The sequence below is a fragment of the Microcaecilia unicolor genome, chromosome 2, assembly GCF_901765095.1.
Source record: "Microcaecilia unicolor chromosome 2, aMicUni1.1, whole genome shotgun sequence".
Classification (NCBI taxonomy): Eukaryota; Metazoa; Chordata; class Amphibia; order Gymnophiona; family Siphonopidae; genus Microcaecilia; species Microcaecilia unicolor.
Window position 1 is genome coordinate 384,239,007 of NC_044032.1, and position 20,517 is coordinate 384,259,523.

Genomic DNA, 20,517 nt, shown 5'->3' on the forward strand with positions numbered 1-20,517 from the left:
GTATGGCTTTCTGCCTGTTTTGTGGCCTCCATGTTTATGGCCATTGTCTTTTTTTTTTTTGGCTGCATCATTGGGCAGCAGTTATGGCCTCTAAGGTGCATCTTTACAGGTTCATATTTAAGGGTCATCTGCTTTTCATTGAAGAGCTGCAGAAGTTAATGAAGGATCTAGATGAGTCCATGCCTCATTACTAGAGAATTGGGTTTGAGCATCTTCTAGGCTCCTGAAAGAATGTGATAGGCTCAAAGATTCCGGTTTCTTGTTTCTTCTGGTTGCTTTGGAAGCTGGCGTGAGCCCTTCTGTGGTACTTGGTAACCAAAGCAGGACAGCCAGTGGGAGATCATGTAAAAGATGACTGATAAAGACCCTCACAGTTCATCCAGTCTGCCAAACAAGGTGGCCAGAGCAGCACCCACCACTCTGAGCAGGGCCCAGTCACCCGTGCTTAAACACTGGTTCTTGAGTCTCCACTATGCCGCCATATAGGCAGCCAAACATGATGGAGTCTTGGTTATAACCGTATATCATCCTCAAGTATTGCTGACAGTATTTAATGTACCAGTCAAGATGTTTTCCCTCCCCCCCCCCCCCCACCCCCCCGAGCTGTACATCACCCTCACTCGCAGCACGTGGCAATAAAATGATCTACACTGGAGTTGCCAAAGCTTCACCTATCTTTTACCATTTGTGGGATATGAGATCGTTGGAGCCTGTCCAGCATCGGCCTTGGTTTCCCCAGTGCTGGAGTTTGTCTTTTGCTATTTGTGGCAGACTATAGACGTCAGTCGGGCTTCGACCTTAGTTCCCACTACTCTTGCCCAATATAACACCTCAACAACCATGTGTTTCCATCCTCTTTCTATTTAGGCATTTTGGAATTTGCTCACCATCTTTGACTCTACCTCCTCTCCTGGAAGGGCATTTCAGGCATCCACAATCCTCTCTGTGGAGTATTTCCTGACGTTACTCTTAAGTATACCTTCCTGCAACCTCAGTTCATGCTCTCTAGTTCTACTGCCCCTACGTCTCTGGAAAAGGTTTGAGGTTTTACCATGAGTGGAACCAGATTACATTGGGACCAGTAGGTCCTGGATGTTGTAGGCCACAGGTACTTTTATAGTTTATTAAAACTTAATATACCACCCAAACTAAGTTGCAGATCTCGGTGGTTTACAGAGTAAAAACAAATATAAATAAAAGCAGGAAAAGAACTACAATATTTGACAGGAAATGGGACAGCTTCCCATGTCCCCGACAGCTTCATTATATCCCCCTGCTTCTCCAGGAAGAAGAGGGTAGCCATTGAGGCTGTTCTGTGCAGGCTCTTTGCCCTAGAAGTCATAGTGTCTGTTGCATAAGACAGATGGTCAGTAGTCTTTGTGCCTTGTGATTCCAAAGGAATACAGCTCATTTCACCTTATCCTGGATTTCAAAGAGGCCAACTATTTATCTTTGTGTATGGAGACACTCAGGACAATGGTCATGGGGGAATGGAGTGGAGAATACTGTTTTCCCTGGACCAGTGTGATGTGTAATTTCAGTTTGTTTGAAGGACCAAATGTTTCTGCATTCTGGTTAGGCATTTCTAGTTCAAGGTGTTTCCATTCAGTCTGGCTACTGCCCCTAGGATTTTTTCCAAGGTGGTGTTAACAGTTGTGGCCTTCCTGTGTCAGGAGGGTTTCATGGTCCCACCCTTTTCTGGACAGTTAATTCAGATCAAGTTGGAGCAGGATGCCTGTGCGATGACTTCCAGGGTTTTAGGGGTCCTGGATCATCTTGGCAGGGCAGTGAAGAGCAAGCTAACTCCAGCTCAGTCTTTGGAATATCTGGGAGTGCTCTTAGATAATCAGGTAGGTTGAGTCTTCATGAATCAAGAGAAGATAAGCAAGCTCCAGTCCCAGGCAAGAGGCCTCCTTTCCATGACGTCTTTGTCGGTGTGGGATTATCTTCAGTGGTTGGGGTCCATGGCAGCAGCCTTTGGAGATGGTTCCATGTGCTAGGGCTAACTTGCCCCCTCCAGTGGGTGCTGCTGTCTGGGTAGTCCCCTCAGTCAACTATTGGATTCATCTTTCTCTTGCATCTCAGGTATGTTTGAGCCTCTCGTGGTGGCTGTCAGCTGGAATCTTTGGATGGGGATGGAGTTGGATCCTGGAGTTGGATCCTCCAGAGTGGATGATGGTCACCTCTGATCCATGTCCCCAAGAATGGGAGGTTTACTGCCAGGATGAAGTGCCTCGGGCTGTGGTAAACTAAGAAAGCAACGTAGTTCATCAAAAGACTTGAAACCAGAGTCATCAGGTTGACTTTTCTCCTGGTTTCAGCCCCTGGTCAGGCGTAAAGCAGTGCAGATCCTGCCTGACAGTTTCACAGTTGCTGCATATGTCAGCAAGCAGGGTGGGACTCGCAGCAGGTTGGTCACTCAGTAGACAAGCTGCCTTCTTTCTTTGGCAGAGTAAGATCTTGCTTGTCAGCATCTTAATTAGCAGGCACAGACACTGTTCAAACTGACTTTTCTCAGCTAGAACACATTGGGAGTTGAATATTGAATCCTTTCACTGCGTAGTGGATGTTTGGGGCTGCTCCTACCAGGCCCCTAAGAGTGATAAGCCACAACTCAGTGTGACAGTTTCTTCATCAGGCAGAAAGAGCAGATCTCAGGGCCTGGACATGCTCATTTGGAAATGACCAAAGGATCCTCTCTGTGTTTTTGTCTTGGTTCCTTATAGGCAGGACACTCCGATAAATAGATTACCATACCTCAGCAGTGGTTTTAGTGGCACCAGATTGGCCAAGAAGATTGTATCTAGACCTAGTGAGGCATACTATTGTTGAATCCTCTTTGTCTTCTGGTAAGTTGGTCTGTCAAGCTAGGGTCCAGCTTAGATTAAATGCCCCTCCCTATTTTGCCTCATGGCCTGGTTCTTGAGAGAACCGAACTGGCCAAGAGGGGATATTCTCTGACATCCTTCTGAAGACTTGTAAAGCTCCCACATCCCTAGCATATATCTAACTATGGTGCATGTTTTTTTTAAAAAGCCAGCAGAATTGAGGTGGTTCCCCTCCCCCCAAGTTAGCCTGTTGGATTTATAGAAATGTCACTACCATCTCCTGTTTTCAGGGTCAGATCCATGGTTTGTCAGTTTGTCAGTGGCTACTTACCTGGATGAGTTTTGGTTTTGAAAGGGGTTAGTTGGATCAGGGCCCCTTCCAAGTTCTGGTTCTGCATTGGGATCTCAGTATGTTTCTAAACACCTTAATGGGTCCTCCATTTGAGCTGCTTCCACATTACTTGCTTAATGACTTAAGATAATCTTTTTGGCGGTCTGTTCAGCCTGATATACTTTGGAGATCCAGGCCCTGTCATATAGGGATCCCTGTTTGGTTTTCTCTTGGAAAAGTTTCCCTATAGCCAATGCCCTCCATTCTTGCTAAGGTGACTTTTTCCATCCATATTAATCAGGTAATCAGTTTGCATTTTCTAAGTCTAAATGTCAAGGTACAAACTATTCCCTTCAGAAGCCATATATCTGTCAGGTTTTCTTCATTTTTTTTAAGATCACTAATGACTTTAAGAAGTCTGATTGGCTATTGGTAATTTTCAGTGGGCCTCATAAGGGAGAAGCTACATTAATGACTTCTTTGGCTCTTTAGTTTAATGAGGCAATCTCTTTGGCATATTTACAGTGAGGGGGCTCTGTACTTGAAGGCTTGTAAGCCCACTTGACCAGAGCACAGGCAATATCCTGGGTGGCATGCCAAGCGGACTGTCTGGAAGATTATAGAGCAGAGTTGTGGTTATCGCTGCATTCTTTTACAAAACACTAAAGTTGCCTTTAGGGCAGGATGTTCTTAAGGTGTCCCTAGCTGTTTCTTACCTCTAATGTTGGGGAGCTTTGGTACTTCCCATTTGTCTGGACTGTACTAGCAGGATGATGAGAAAAGTGACATTTAGGCTTACCTGTTGAATCCTGCTAGACCAGTCAGAACATGCCCGCAAAGCCAGGTTTTGGATCACTAATATTTTCTGTAATTCTTTGTCAATAAGGTGATTGAGAAAAATATTCATCTCCTTTTGATCCCTTGTTACGTGAACATACTGTGAGGACTTTCTATCCTGCTTGTCCTCAAAACCAGGTTACTTACCTTTAGTAGATGTTATCCATAGCAGGATACAAGATCTCACATATTTGCACTTCTTGCCAAGCAGTTATATTCTTCTCTAAGCTATATAACTACACTGAGGGTCTTCATGTGATGGTCAGGCGGGAAATGAGATGCATGTGTAAAAAGCCTCTCATTACTAAACTGTAGTAGCTTTCCTTGTGTAAACTGCTCTAATGATGTCACCTGTACTGTGATGACTTGTATCCTAGTGTCCGTGGAAAATACCTGCTACTGTTTTTATTTTATTTTTTAGGTTTCAAAGCTTTATTGAAGAGAGATGCAATTATAGCAGCATTAATAGCAATGTAACAGACAACAATAAGGTCAATAACCAGCAAACCCCCGTACCCTCCAAACTATGCCCCATATACCTGCTACCATTAAGTAACCTTGTTTTCCAGTCTCTTGGACTTTAAGGTTTAGTCAGTGAAAGTTTTAAATGTAAAAATACAGAGAATTGACCCTCAGAAATGATTGTCATTTTCAAAGGATTCTTTTTGTAGGTTTCAGGAACACACAGAGGTGAATGAGTTTTTGTTGGGACTGTATATTACAGGAACACAGAATCAAGGGAATGGGCAAGACATCTTAGCCCATGGAATCAATCGGCAACCTGTACAGCAACATAGAGTATTACAACAATTACAGCAGGAGGACTGGAGACTTGAGCAACTGCAACATTTGCAGCAACAGCAGCTACTTCATGATGCTTATTTACAGCAGGTACATTTCCTTTCCGATTAAAAAGTTAAAACAAAATATACTGCCTGGAAACGCATTTAAAACCTCATTGAAAGTATGAATCCTCTCAAAACCTGGTTGCAGTAACTGGCTCTGTACTTGGTGATGCTCCAGAGATGGAGAGAAAATGGATAAACTATTTTTAAAATACACTAAAAGCACTAAATAAGCACATAGGATCTTTGCAAGTATATATTATGTATATTGGGAATGTTCTGAAAAATAGACTGCTGGAAGTGCTTCAAGGTTAGTTTTGGAATTGTTCTCTTAAACCAAACATGCACTTCAGTCCTTGAAGGGTAAGAATTGGCTGGTTTTCAGGATATCCATAATATTTATTGATATAAATTTTATTTTGACTGGCTTGAAAAACAAATATTTTAGCAACCTTAGCAGGACTGCAGGAAATACCTCTCAAATGCTGTTCAAGGCACCATATGCCTCTATTGCCAGGTTTTTACTTATATTGTGAATATAAACTACTGTATGTATTTATTTAAAACAGCTTTTCTATAAAGAAAATTTTTTAATGTGAAAGACTGGTGTGTGAGATATGTATTTAAATGAGATTTCTGTAGTGTATTAATACACAAAATATTTGTTTTTTCATAATTAAACTGTGTAAAAACAAGGCTTGTGAAAACTCATTCTTCTGATATCTTGGTGCTCTAAGGTCTTGGTGAGTTGTTTTGTAACTGAGCTTTAAAACAAATTGTATGAAGTTGAGTTGCCTAGCCATTGAGGGGTACCTGGAATGATGGGCTACTTTTGAAGAGTCTGTGATATGCAAGTTTACAGATCTCAATGAATGTTTGCTGCTGCAACCTTTACCTAATTTGGAACTCTGCTGTTCAGATGTTGAGTAAATTGTCAGAAATGTGGTAGAGCAATATATTGTGCATTGTAGAAAAAATCTGTGGTGTGATAATGGGCACTCAAAAGATGTGTTCTAATATTAATGTAGTGTCAAGCAATACAGCATCAGATGGTCCAGCAGCAGTTGATTATGCAGTCCATGTACCAGCAGCAGAATGCTTCATTACAGTATCCAGCTATGGTAAGTGCACAATGAATATTTGAATTTTGTTCGGAACTGTAGAGAGTGACTGAACAAAACATTTCTTTTCATGGAAAGTTTATGGTTATGGTTTACATCATGGTGGTTTACAGTAAACATATACAATTCAAGTTGAAAACAAACACAGCAATCATTATTAAAGTACAACACAGTTAACAAAACAAAACAAAAAAAAAAACCCCAACATAACCCAATATTAATACATTCATTGCAATCCCCATGTCAGGTGAAATTTCAAATATATTCACTACTGTGCATGACTAGTCTTTCCATTATGTCCCAAGGATCAGTCAAGACCAATGGGTTGAGACCATCCGCCAGCAGGTGAAGATATAGAACTCTCAGTTGTGCCTCATAAGCTCCTGTGCTTAGCAAACAAGCCAGGGGGTATTTCCAGCATGCAGAATAGCAGCTCATGTGCGCTTTAGTGACTTCTGTGTGGCTTCCTGTCCTGCTTGCAGGTTCAGTTGTTTGAGGTTGAGAATATCCTGTGCCTCAGGTGTAAACCTAGTGGCTTAAGTCCCTCCCTGCTCCTCTGTTGCCACTTTCTACCTTTTTATCTCAGTCTTTCCTTCTCATTTTCTCCTGCCTCTATCTAAAAAAATAAAAAAAGCAGCCACTGTGGTTCTTTTTGAGAGCGCTTGTGCTGTGGGAAGATTGTAGGGCTTCAGTGCCTTGGAGATCACAAGAGTGGCTGTTATCTGTGAATATATTTGTTATTCTCTTTGTCTGAGCCTATTAAGTCTTGTGCGCGTTGTGGGCGTAAGCTCTCAGCGACTGGTTCCTTCACGCTTTGCTTTACTTCTGTGGACATGCCGTTTTTGCCTACTTTGGCCATCAGTACGTCTCCGGGAGTTCAATCCGGCCACAGTTCGAAGGCGGCTTTGGTGGGCTCAGTGGCAACAGCTCATGTGCTCTGCGAGGCTTTGGCATCCATTTTATCAGTGGTTCCTTGCCTGCTACCGTGTCCTGGGATATTGGTTTTGCAAGGGTAGAAGTCTGCCCTACCGTTTTCACCTGAATTTGTTTTTTATTACATCAGACCTTTTTATTAGCTCAAGCTGCCTCTCCTTCTTCCCCTCATGTTACTTTCGAGGAGCAGCTTCCTAAAACTTTCCATTTCGCAGGATTTGGAGAATGTTCCTCCTCGGGACTCGGAGGAGGTTTTATCTGTGTATTCTGACTGTCCTGGTTCTGCTGATGGCCCTGACTTGGACATTTCAGAGGCACACGGGGGGTGATGATCCCTACTGTAGCTAGGCTGTTTTTGAGATTGGAGTTGCTCTGTTGGTCACAAATCTAAGGAGGCTTTAAACATTTCTTCCCTTCTCAGTCCTCTGGTTCTGCCTAAGGTGGATGCCCTTATTATGGTGGTTACTAAACGTACTGCTGTCCCTGAAGGCAGCACTGCATTAAAGGATATGCATGACCGCAGGCTTGAGGCTTTCTTGAAGCTTGCCTTTCAACTAGGTGCGTTAAATTCTCAGGCAACAATTTCTTCTTCTTTTGTAGCCATCATTCTTTATCATGGATTCAACAAATGTCCATGTTGGACTTGCCTCCAGTCTTTCTCCCTACCCTAGACGTGAGGTTGTCCTATTTGTCAGATGTTCTTTATGATATTCTCCTAGTGTCAGCTTAGGGTATGGCCTTGGCTGTTTCGGCGCAACGCTGGCTGTGGTTGAGATATTGTGCTGCTGATGTGGCATCCAAATCTCATCTGGCGAACTTGCCCTTTCAGGGGAAACTACTGTTTGTTGCAGATTTGGAGAAGATTGTTAAAGACCTGGGAGATTCCAAGGTCCAGTGGGCTACTTGAGGACAAGCCTAAGCCTCATCTCCAGGCGGCTACCTGAGGCCAAGCCTCCTCTCCGGGCGGCTACCTGAGGACAAGCCTAAGCCTTATCTCAGAGCGGCTAAGTCTCATTTTCGGGAATTGAGGAGGTATAGACCAGGGAAAGCTAGTACTTCTGATAAACCTCACTTTCCTCAGACTCAGTCTTCTTCGAGGAGACCAGAAGACCTTTTCAGTTTCCTCAAGAACCTCTTCCTCTTTGCAGTCCTCACAATGACGGGGTCAAGGTTCACTCCTTGTACGCAGACATAGGTAGGTGTCTTTCCCGCTTTCACAAGGAGTGGACCACCATTACTACAGACCGGGTCCTCGATATTATTCTCCATGGCTACAAGCTAGAATTTTCAAAGCCGTTTGCAGATCTTTTCATGTTGTTCCCTTACAGCAGCTCTGCAAAGAGTCGGGCCGTGTGCTTAACTGCCTTAGCCTCTTTAAGGTGACTGGGGGCCATTCATTCCGTTCCTCCAGTAGAGAGGGACATGGGTCAATATTCCGTCTATTTTGTCGTCCCAAAGAAAGAAGATTCTTTTCGCCCGGTTTTGGATCTGAGGGGTGAACAAATCTGAGTGCTACACTTTCGCATGGAGACTATTCATTCTGTTTTCATCGGTCCACTTCCAATAAAATAAACTTCACCACCAATTTATGAAACACTTTCAATAAACATACAATGTGGTTTCAAATAACTAGTGTGGTTCTAAAAAATCTTGACACTATCTATAGGAAAGAGGGAAAATACTTACTTTTTGTCTTTTTACTTGGAGAAAAAAGCTTCTAAGTCTGCAGTCTCCGTTTGTTAGATCAAGCATAATGACCAGCAGAACTCCCATTCATCATCGGCTCCAAAAAACCTCCATCTATTTTTATTACATATCTTCATCCTCTTTCTTTTACTTTTATTCTTAGAATTATCTTTATAGTTTTTCTTTTTTTTCCCCAGTTATATAAAACATTCATTTGTTTCATAACATAATGACTTAGCACATTTATCTTTATCATAGCACACTTATTTTGAAGATCTGACGGGATCCTGTTTCGCCCATTATTTTTTCTCAGGCTTTCTTGGAAAATGTGCTGTATAGTGCATCTGTAAAACTGAAAATCCAATTAGAGCACACATCCAATCACTATGGCTATCATGAAAATTCTGGGCTCCCAAAGGATCAGTCCAGAGCCCACCCTTTTGTGATGGTTTTGTTTTTTTCGGGTTCTATGTAATTTTGGTTGTTTGTATTATTCTGGTTCTGTTATTTCTAAGGCACAAGTTTTGCCCTTTATTTCATAGTTCTTTTTCTATCTAGATGCTGGAGTTTGTTTCTCTGGAAGTCACTCTCTTTCACTGCTTTGTTATATAATACTGACTTGGTTGCTAAGCACAGGCGCTCATGAGGCACAACCTATTAGAGTTCTCTATCTCCACCTGCTGGCAGATGATCACAACCCATTTGTCTGGACTGATCCTTTGGGACTAGAGGAAAGAAAATTATCAGGTAATTAAGTAATTTTTCCATTCAAAAAGCCTCATCAACCCTTGCCATCTCAGCTTCACCATATTTCAAACAGAAAAGGTGACTGTTAAATCTGTCTAATTTCTGGCACAGTCCAGTAGTTGATTCCATGCACTTGGCACTGTGAATAAAAAAGCATAGTTCCTTGTCTCAAAGCGTAATTTTCTCAAATTAGGCATTACAAGGAACCGCACACCCTCAGACCTCAAAGGCCTACTTGGCTTGCAAATCTGTAGATTAGACAGATGTTACTGAGCTGCACTGCCCTGTAGGGCATGGTGAATGAGCAACAATATCTTAAATCTTATCTATGTCTCTAGAGGAAGGCAGTGCAACTGCTTAAGGTATGGGTAATGTGCCTTAAAGCCTGAAGATCCACATAACGTACGTGCTGCTGCATTCTTCACTACCTGGAGAGATTTCAGTATTGAAGCAGATAAAACAAAAATATGTTGAATTACAATAATTTAAACCACTAAATATCAGACTCTGTAAAACTGATCGAAAGTCTTCCATAGAGAGCATAAGTTTCGGTTTACTCAACTGCAACCTGAAAAAAGAATTCTTGATTAAAGTTTGAAACTGTGGTTTAAATGACTTAGTGATGAATCCAAGATTACTCCCAGATTTCTTAACTTTTGGGGAACTTTTAACTTGTCATTCAATTTAATATAACTTAGGACATCAGCAATAGCACTATGAGTTACCTACATTACCTCAGTTTTTTGAAACATTAAACATTAATCTGTTCTGCAGCCATGAAACAAAAGCCTGAAAGACAGTCTGCAAATGATCTATGGCCAAATTGACAGAGATATTAAACAGGAATTGAATTCAACATATATACTGAATGTGCAAATCCTTCGATCTTTAGCACAACAGAGATAAGTAGATGTTAAAACTGCAGATAGGCAGGAGCCTTGAGGCCCACCTGCCACCACATCCTTGGATAAAGAAAAGCATTTCCCATTTGTACCTCCTTGTTTCCTTCCAGACAGGTAAGATTTAAACTAACAAAGGCTGTTCCTGACATTCCAACATCTTGAAGTCTACCCAACAGGATAGAATGGATTGACTTATCAGATGTGACAGAGATACCTAGGAATACCATGAAAAAGAAACTACCCTGGTCAGATCCATTTTGTAAAACATCTGTCGTTGATAATAAAAGGGGCTCAGACTCTTGTTCGTGGAAAGATTGTGTAAGCTGCCTCTTGGCTTTCTAAGTTCCTTTTATTGTATAACAATAAAAATCAATATACAAAAAAAAAAAGGGACTCTGTACCATGCGCTCTGTGAAAACTGAATTGGAACAAATCCAGTATTGCAGCATAACTTAAGCATTTTGAACAAAACAGGTAATGAAGAAATAGCGTTAATTTGCCAAAATATTAGGATTTAATGTATGGGGTTTTTTTTGTTGTTGTTGTTTTTAAGTGGTCAAACTGTAGCCAACTTTAGAGATTCTGGAGAATTTCCTGTTGTCAGAAAGATTTATAATCTTTGTTGATACCAGGAAAATCACAGATGATATTTGATGAAACCACTGGAAAACAGTGATTCTGTGATGACAAGGGTAGGCCTGAAAGATTTAAAATTGTCATATACCTCACTGACAAACTGAAGGATTCCAAACCAGGATCGGGACCAGACAAATTGGCCTCAGGGTGATGGGCAGAACCTTTTTGACTTCCCCAAAATGTCACTAAATAAAGCAGGGCTCAAGCTTCTGGATATTCCAAAGACTTGTGAGCCTGGATCAATGAAAGTGCTATAGAAGAAAGCTCTTTAGGCTGATTTAAGGAATTTCTGATCATCTTCTGATAGAAATTATGTCACTACCATCAGCAAATTTATATTCCAACAAGATAAAGCAGGGCTCAGACTTTTGGATATTTCAAAGACTTGTTAGCCTGGATCAATGAAAGTGCTATAGAAAAAAGTCTGGAGCAATGAAAGTGCTATAGAAAAAAGCACTTTGTTGATTTAAGGAATTTCTGATCATCTTCTGGTAGAAATCACTTCATTCAGTACCATCAGCAAATTTATATTCCAACAAGATTGTAGGGAAATAAACTATCTTCATCTCTATTTTTCCTACATTTGCACACAGTGTGTCTAAGCTCCCATCTTAATTAGCATAATTCATTTGTGAACCAAGGCAGATAACGTTTTTCATGTGAAACAATCTTCTCCTTGGGAGTAATGGAATTTGGAGCCATTTGAAGAGATGAGGTCCAGTATACCAGCACTGATTCCACATCTGTCAATGGTAAAGGGATAGACTTCAGTCCCTGACGAACATCTACTGTTACATGGAAGTTACAAAAATCAAATCTATTTCCTACTTTGTGAGTAGAAAATTCCACAATTTGGGGTAAGGTATAAAGCAGAGAGAGAACATCAATCAAATACAGTCCTGTTCTTGCGTAGGATTCAGAGGGAGATTAGTCTTCAAAAACATACATAATTAAGAAACATCAACAGCGAAATTAGTAAATGTTTTGGACTATCTATTTGAAGCATATTGGGAGGACAGTATGCAATACACAAAGTGAAAGAAGTGTTACTTAAAACTATCTGCAGTATCTTAATGACTTTCTGCTATTTTACACAACTCTAAAGAAGCCCAAACTATGACAAAACACCTACTCTTAACATCCCTATAATCTCAATCCCAACAAAATCCATTGGGACAGCATTGTTTTGCAAGAACAGTATCGGCAGGAAACAACCAGGATGGTAATACATAAAAGATCTAAAGACGTATGAAGAATGCAATCATAAATCAACATAGTCTTGTTCCTTACAGAACATGCATTTAATAGAGCTGCCTTCAAATGGTAGGAGTGGAGTAACCTTGGTAGATGGTAAACATGAAATGCATAAGTGTGTCCTTGCTAATAGTTCTTTAATGGACACGTAGTTGAAATCACAGTTGCACTAGTTCTGAATGTCATATGTATGGTATAGAGTAGACTCCAGTAATACGGCTACTTTTTATAAGTAGAATCTCTTTCGGTGTTTTTCACTTGCAACAGTTTCATAGCCTAGTGTAGGAAAAGTTGTCATTAGTCAAATGTCTCTTAAGTAGTTTTACGTATATCTCTGAAAAAAAAACAGCTTATTGATCAGTTTGGGCAAAGACCAAAATTTGCTATAAGAACATAAGTATTGCCATACTAGGACAGACTGAAGGTCCATCGAGCTAACCATCCAACAGTGGCCAATCCAGGTTACAAGTACCTGGCAAAATTCCAAAGCAGTTCAACATTTTATGCTGCTTATCCTAGAAATAAGCAGTGGATTTTTCCCAAGTCCATTTTAATAGTGGCTTATGGACTTTTCTTTTAGGAAGCTAGCCAAACCTTTTATTAAAGCCCCGCTAAGCTAACTGCTTTTACTACATTCTCTGGCAACAAATTCCAGAGTTTAATTACATATTGAGTGAATAAATATTTTCTCTGATTTCTTTTAAATGTACTACTTCGTAGCTTCATTACATGCCCCCTAATCCTAGTATTTTTGGAAAGAGTAAACAAGCAGTTCACGTCTACCCGTTCCACTCCAATCATTATTTTATAAAACTCTATCATATCTCCCCTCAGCTGTCTGTTCTCCAAGCTGAAGAGCCCTAGCCGCTTTAGCCTTTCCTCATAGGGAAGTTGTCCCATCCCCTTTCTCATGTTCATCGCCCTTCTCTGTACCTTTTCTAATTCCACTTTATCTTTTTTGAGATGTGGTGACCAGAATTGCAGACGGTATTCGAGGTGTGGTCGCACCATGGAGGGATACAATGGCATTATAACATCCTCATTTTTGTTTTCCATTCTTTTCTTAACAATACCAAAAATTTTATTTGCTTTCTTAGCCACTGCAGCACACTGAGCAGAGGGTTGCAATGTATTATCAAAGATGACATCTAGATCCCTTTCCTGGTCGGTGACTCCTAACGTGTAACCTTGCATCATGTAGCTATAGTTTGGGTTCCTCTTTCCCACGTGCATCACTTTGCACTTGCTCACAATGAAAGAGGTTAATATGAAATGTTCAATGCTACAGAGGCATTTACATTGGTGCTGTGGGGTGTACAGATATTTCATGCAGATCTATTATGAATATCCTGAACGCCAGACTGGCTGGGCAATATTCAGATGTTCCTGCCTCAAAAAGCTTGCAATCTAAGTGGGTATCTTAGGCAGTGGGAGATAGTGACTTGTCCAAAGTCACAAGGAGTGTTAGTGGCAGAAGTAAATTTGAACCCTGCCTTTTTTGATTCTCAGCCCATTGCTTTATCCACTAGACCACGTCTCTTTTCAGCTCCATTGTCAGAAAGGGTGCTTCTGAGGAAATTCAGAATTTTTTAATCGATTAGCTATATTTTGAAGTAGAAGTCCTAAAGATTTGTTTAAGGAACATTTCTCTACCAATGGTAGAGGTGCTGCCAAATGATCTAGAAGCATAAAAAAGCAAAGAACCATATAAGGGGAGCAGCCACGTTCTTTAAAGAGTTTGTACTGCTTGTATTCCGTATTTTATTAGCAGTTGGAAGAATAAAACATACCCATTCATCTTTTTTAACTTCAATTTTTTAATATTGATATCTCTAAATTGAGCTTACACATGTCCATGTGAAAAAAATTACTTTAGGTCTGGTAAAATTCAGAATAAAATTTTACTCAAGACAGTTGGTCCCTCTTTGTATCACCTAATACAAGTGGTATAAACCAAGATGTATGGTGATAATACAATTCCCAGTGATCCCTCAGATTATATTATAAATGATATTTTTTTTGAGTAATCTTTTTTTATTGGTAACAGGCAGGACATTCCAATACAAACACCTCTTAAGTTTCTTCCAGCAACATACATTGAAACTAGCATATTAATATCTAGAGAATACATTAACATCTAGAGGATACAACACACCACCGGCGTATTCTATTAAGTGGATGTTCACTACACCCAGCTACGCATTCCCCCATCCTCGTTTAAACTATACATGTCTGCCTGTTAATTTTCTCTTTATTTTCCCCCTCCCATCCAGAATTCCCCTCTCAGGGAGAAGTTGATATTGTAGGGCCCATAGCAGGAGCTCGCACAGATGTGCTAGGTAATGGACGACTTGGAATATATTCTAAATATCGCCTCCATATTTCACTATATTCCTTCGAAGCCTTGCTTACCAAATTGACTGTTCGTCTTATCTCCCAGTCAGCCATTTGGTGCATCTGCCCATACCAATGTTCAATGGGCGGTGCGAGCTGACTCGTCCAATGCTGCAATATTGCCCTCCTAGCCAGCAGCAGCGCCAACAAAACAAATTGACTTTTATTGCTATCCAACCCCTACTCCTGCAGTTCCGCATCTGATCCCATCAGCATTATTCCATAAGACCACTCATAAGAACCCTGCAGTGTTCTTTCCAGTAATGCTAGAACTTTGGGCCAATAGTCTTGCAGCTTTACACACTCCAGAAAGTGATGGACTAAAGACCCTCTATTATGGTTACACTTGTTACACGTGTCTGTGTCCCACAAGCCCATTATCTTCCCTTTGCATCTAGTGATGTATGCATTATGCAGCATTTTGTACTGAATCTCATGTAATCCCACATTTGGTGTGACCCGGAAAGCCTGCTCGTAACATCTAGTCAATTCTTGCTCAGATACTACCCTCCCCAAACGAGCACTCCATTCCTTATGATATTAAATAAATAAATAAATATTACTTGGAGCTTCAGCTGATAGGACCACCCTTGTACAATGGCTGATATGGAAAGGCTTGCAGCTAACTCTGGTGTTAAGGAGTTGTGCTGTGGCCCTTAAGACCAATATTTGCAGGCTAATTATGATTTCAGGGCTAATCCTCCAATCATCTCTGGATTGGTAACAGCAGTGCAACAGGTCATAATGTCAGTATTTTACAGACAGGCACACTCTTCGGATAACAATTGATTTCAGCCATTTTTTAATACACTTCATCACTATCTTTGGAGGGCAATGATGATTCTTTCATACTTTTGAAAACATTCTAAACTAGTGAGGTCTTGCAACGCATTTCTAGCTTTGTACTTGAATTTATAAAAGTATTTTTGGTTTTTGCGTTGGAATAACATGTGAGTAACTTATTTTGAGGACATCTTAACTGTTAGACACTTCTTCCTTTGTCAGATCCTTTCAGCAGCTCATTCTTTATCTTTTGTATGAGAGCACAGTAAATTCACTTCTCCGAGGACAAGCAGGCCATTAATTCTCACAATTGGGTAACGCGGTGCTGGGTTGTCCGGTCCAGTGCTTATAACAAGCTTAACGGCGCTTTGTGGAGTGCCTTCCCACCCAATGTGAGACCGCAGTTACCACAGTTCTTTTTCTACCACAGTGAAGAGAGGCTGTGTTTTTTGGTGTGTCTTCACGAGTTTGGTCGAGAAGAGCTTTTTTGTGCCTTTTGTCATTCTTTTTTAAGTACATTTTTTGTGTGCCCATGTTTGGGTCCTTTTTTTCCTCTTCCCTTATGTTTTTAGATTTTTTTTGTCCAATTTTTAAGTTTCCTTTGTTTTCAGTGTCACTAGGCCACATTTAGACCTTGATTTTGGCCGGGTTTTTCCGCTTTCTGTTTTTCAGGTGCCTTGCCCCTTTTTTTGGCACCATCACTTCATTTAATTTTGCTGCAGAAGTTTTTCCTTCCATGCCCATTCAAGTTCCCAGTGGCTTCAAGAGCTGTACCCGGTGCAATCGAACAGTCTCTGGTAAGGGCACCCATTCTTGGTGTCTTCAGAGTTTAGGGCTCAACCATAGTCCTGCTGTGTCCTCTGTCTTCGGTTCGGATGAAGAAGCAGACCCAGAGAGGCTCAACGCGCGATGATTTTTGGAGCCAAGTCCGATTTCTCGACGATGGCTTCGGGGTCGGCGGTGTCTGCATTGACATTGAGGTCTACATCAGCATCTGGAGCATCAGTCCGTATTAGAGAATGACATGGGGATAAAATTTGGCACCGTCCTCGTGGGTTCTGTCTGCATCTCTGTCCCATCCCCATGGGCTCTGTTCTCATCTGCAGAAGAACATTTATGATTTTATATTTAAATCTTTTTAAATTTTGATTTAATATTTAAAGTATAAAAAGGAACAACATGCTGTTCAACTGTTGTGTATAAATTACAAATAGAAAACAATAACAACAATGAGCAACTATAATAAACCCTTCCACCACCCTTTACCCTTCAAACCCCAACAACAGCTGACTTCTACTGTTCCAAGGAATCCTAATCCACCCTGTTAAAATGTCCAGGGGTACAAAATACAACCCTTTCTGTATGCCCTATAGGGGAGAAATATGCCCTATGGAGCACTATTATGATTTTTTAATCTGTGGATGATTAAGAAGTCATCAACAGTCTTTAGGATTCAGTAGCTCTCCTGTCTTCCACAGTCCTTCCTGCAATAGAAGATGTCTTCTTAGAAGATGTGCTGGTAGCAGGATGTTCAGGATCCCTCATGAAAATTTTGCTAGCCGTGCCCAGCATGTTTGCTTGTTTTTCCAGAAAATAAAAATATTGTCATCTGCATCAATCAAACATAAATAAATAACAGTCCAGTTCATTAACAGGCTTCAAAGTAGAAAGTGACACAGGGACAAAGTTTGTCTCCGTCCTCACGTGCTCTGTCCCCATCCCTGCCCCGTCCCTGTGGGATCTGTCCTTATCCCCATGTCATTCTCTAGTCTGCATGGCTGCTACTGGACCTCATGACACTGGGAGCAGTAGTGCATTGAGCTGGTCTCCACTTGTCTAGATGCTGACTGCTGTGCAGGGCCCCTGTTACCGTCCATCGTCAGACTTGACCCCAAGGCGACGTGAGGATTTGATGTTGTCCTCGACAACACTAAGGAATCTCGATGCCGAGCATCAGTCTTCCCCGACACATGGTACCTGGGAGCACTGGGGACACTGAGGGATTCGGCACTCGAGTATCATCTGCGCCGGGAGGACTGCTCTCCCTTTAACCAGGAGGTGCAAATACGTCGGTCCCCCTGCAGCCAGGACCCGACTCCTGTCTTGACCCCTGTAGTTCTACTGCCTGTTTCGGAGCTGGTGCCCCAGTCTTTCCCGTTGTTGGCCCTCGATGAACATATCTGGGCCTTGTTTCCTGAGCTGCTAGATGGCCTTTTGCAACAGTGTGCATCAGGGATGCTTGCGCTTACCCTGCCACCCATTGCATCCCTGCTTGGCTCTCAGCCTGTAGTGAGGCCTCTGCCGGTGTCGCCAGGCACCCAAGCCAGTACCTCCTCATCGGTAGAGGAAGCTTCACCGGAGTTGAGGCAGGAGCCGACTCCTCAATGCCCCTCTTGAGGACATGGCTCCTCAAAGTTGAAGCAGGCTTGTTCTCAACCTACTCATGAGGAGTTGTTACTCACAGTGATGAGGATTGTTCATGGGAGTCCGAGAAGGATCCAAGGTACTTTTCGGAGGATGAGTCCTATGGCATCCCCTCTGACCCCTCCCCTCCGCTGGAAAGGAGAAAATCTCTGCTGGAGAACCTTTAATTCCCATCTTTTATAAAGGAAATGGCTGAGGCTATTCCATTTCATTTGGAAGTGGAGGACGAGCCCAGGGCTAAGGTTCTTGAGGTCCTGGACTACAAATCCCCTCCATGAGGTACTCAAGGAATCGTCGCTCAGAATTGGGAGTCCTCTCTCTTGGTCCCTGTCTAGATCGACATGATGTATCGGATCTACAGCATTCCTGGTTTTGATAGGCATCAGTTGCCTCACAATTCTATGGTGGTGGAATCCACCCTCAAAAGAGCCTAGAGTTCTAGAGACTACTACTACTACTACTTATCATTTCTATAGCGCTACCGGACATACACAGCGCTTTACACTAGAACATGGAGAGACAGTCCCTGCTCGATAGAGCTTACAATCTAATTAGGACAGACAGGACAAGTGAGGGATAAGGGTTAGGATAGACAGGACACAGGGATAAGGGACAGTTGAAGGGAGGATGAAAAGGTGAGGGTTTTGAAAAGGTGAGTAGGGGTTAGGAGTTGAAAGCAGCATCGAAAAGGTGGGTTTTTAGCTTAGATTTGAAGACGGCCAGAGATGAGGCTTGAAGTACTGGCTCAGGAAGTCTATTCCAGACATACGGTATGGCAAGATAGAAGGCACAGAGTTTGGAGTTAGCGGTGGAGGAGAAGGGTGCAGACAGAGATTTTCCCAGCGAGCGGAGTTCCTGGGGAGGAGTGTAAGGAGAGATGAGAGTGAAGAGGTACTGAGGAGCTGCAGAGTGAATGCATTTGTAAGTCAGTAAGAGGAGTTTGAATTGTATGCGGAAACTGATAGGGAGCCAATGAAGTGACTTTTGAGGAGAAGGCTAATATAAGCAAAGCGACTTTGACGGAATATTAGACGTGCAGCCAAATTTTGAACAGATTGAAGAGGAGAGATATGGCTAAGTGGGAGACTTGTGAGAAGCAAGTTGCAGTAGTCTAAGCGGGAGGTGATAAAGAGTGTGGATGAGGGTTCTAGTTGCATACTCGGAAAGGAAAGGGCGAATTTTGGTGATGTTATAGAGGAAGAAACGACAATGCCTCGGCACCCCCCAGGCAGAGAAGCTAGGACCTTGGACTCTTTTGGGAAGAAGATTTCAGGCCTCAGCGCTTGTGTTTTGTATTCAGTCTTACCAGCTCTTCATGAGCATGTACTTGCGGAACTCGGTGCGCAAGTTGCTGGACACCAGAGCAGGCCGACTCTGTGCGCCAGTTGGCCAAGCAGCAGAAAGCGTGTCCGTAAGTTAGGTGCCTACGACACCTTTGATGTGGCATCCAGAATGCTCAGAGCATAGCAATGTGCAGACTCTCATGGCTGTGTTTTTCTGACTTGGAACAGTTGGTTCAGCAGAGGTTGACAGATGCGCCATGCCAGAGGATAACCTTTTTTGGAGAGAATGTTGAGAAGGTAGCTGACCAAATCAAGAAACACACTGATGCCATCTCTTCTCTTCTCCTGCCAGGTGACTTCTGCATCAGCCTCCTTATCTAGGAGGTCTTTTGGCAAGGAGGGGTGCCTACTATTCTCAGAGGCGTAGGTATACCACCTCCTCTTGCCAGCCTGTTCAAGCTCAACCCCAGCGCGCTCATTCTCATCAACAACTTATGCCTAAGGCCCCTGCTGCTCCCCAGTCAAAGCAGAGGATGGGCTTTTGACTGGCTCCAGCAGAGCATAGCTGCTGTCAGTGTCCATCCCAGATGACCTGCCCCCTCATTACCTCCGACCGGTGGGTACTCCAAATTGTCCGCCTCGGATATGCCCTCAATTGGCTTTGCAAACGTCCAATTTGCCCACCGAGAGCTCATTCAGCTCTTAGCATGAGCAAGTACTTGCAGAAGAACTATCCGCCCTTTTGAAGGCTCATGCGGTTGAGCCCGTTCCACCATGGTAAGAAGGGCTGGGATTCTGGTCCAGGTACTTCCTCGTGCAAAAGAAGACTGGAGGGATGCATCCCATCCTAGACCTAAGAGCCATGAACAAATTCCTGGTCAAAGAAAAGTACAGGATGGTTTCCCTGGGCACCTTTCTCCCGATCATTCAGGAAAACAATTGGCTATGCTCTCTGAACTTAAGGGATGCATACACATACATTCCGATATTTCCGGTGAGCAGGAAGTCATCTTTGATTTTGGCTGGGAACACACCACTTCCAGTATCGTGTGTTGCCTTGCATCATCGCCCAGGGTCTTTACCGAATGCCTAGCAGTAGTCGCAGCATCGCAACGCAGGCTGGGGGTGCATCTGTTCCCTTGCCTCGACAATTGACAAAGAGCACGTCGGAGGACAGTGCTTGGGAGTCCATGAGGAAGACTGGGTGCTAGATCTACTAGGGTTCATTATAAACTATCCAAAATCCCATCTTCACCCTGCCCAGCATTTGGAATTCATTGGCGCCCTGCTCGATATGTAGAAGGTTTGATCTTTTATCCCAGGACCGAGAGCGGACATTCTAGTTGCTCTGGCTTCTCAGGTTCAAGTCTCTCAGCAAGTCATGGCTCGGCAGATGTTGAGGGTGTTAGCCACATGGCTTCTACAGTTTGTGACTCTCATGACATGCCTTCACATGAGATCTGCCCAATGGACCCTAGTCTCCCAGTTGTGTCAAGCTATGGGAGATCTAGAG

General features: G+C 42.5%; 1 protein-coding gene across 4 annotated transcripts in view; it reads left to right on the forward strand.

Annotated features, from left to right (window-relative positions):
- Positions 1 to 20,517, forward strand: part of BMP2K (BMP2 inducible kinase) — a 326,672-nt gene that overhangs the window by 195,911 nt on the left and 110,244 nt on the right. For all 4 annotated transcript variants that reach the window (XM_030190551.1, XM_030190552.1, XM_030190554.1 and 1 more), the window contains 2 exons: positions 4,721 to 4,887; positions 5,870 to 5,962. In XM_030190551.1, coding sequence (XP_030046411.1) covers positions 4,721 to 4,887; positions 5,870 to 5,962 — 260 coding nt within the window. The remainder of the gene's footprint in view (positions 1 to 4,720; positions 4,888 to 5,869; positions 5,963 to 20,517) is intronic.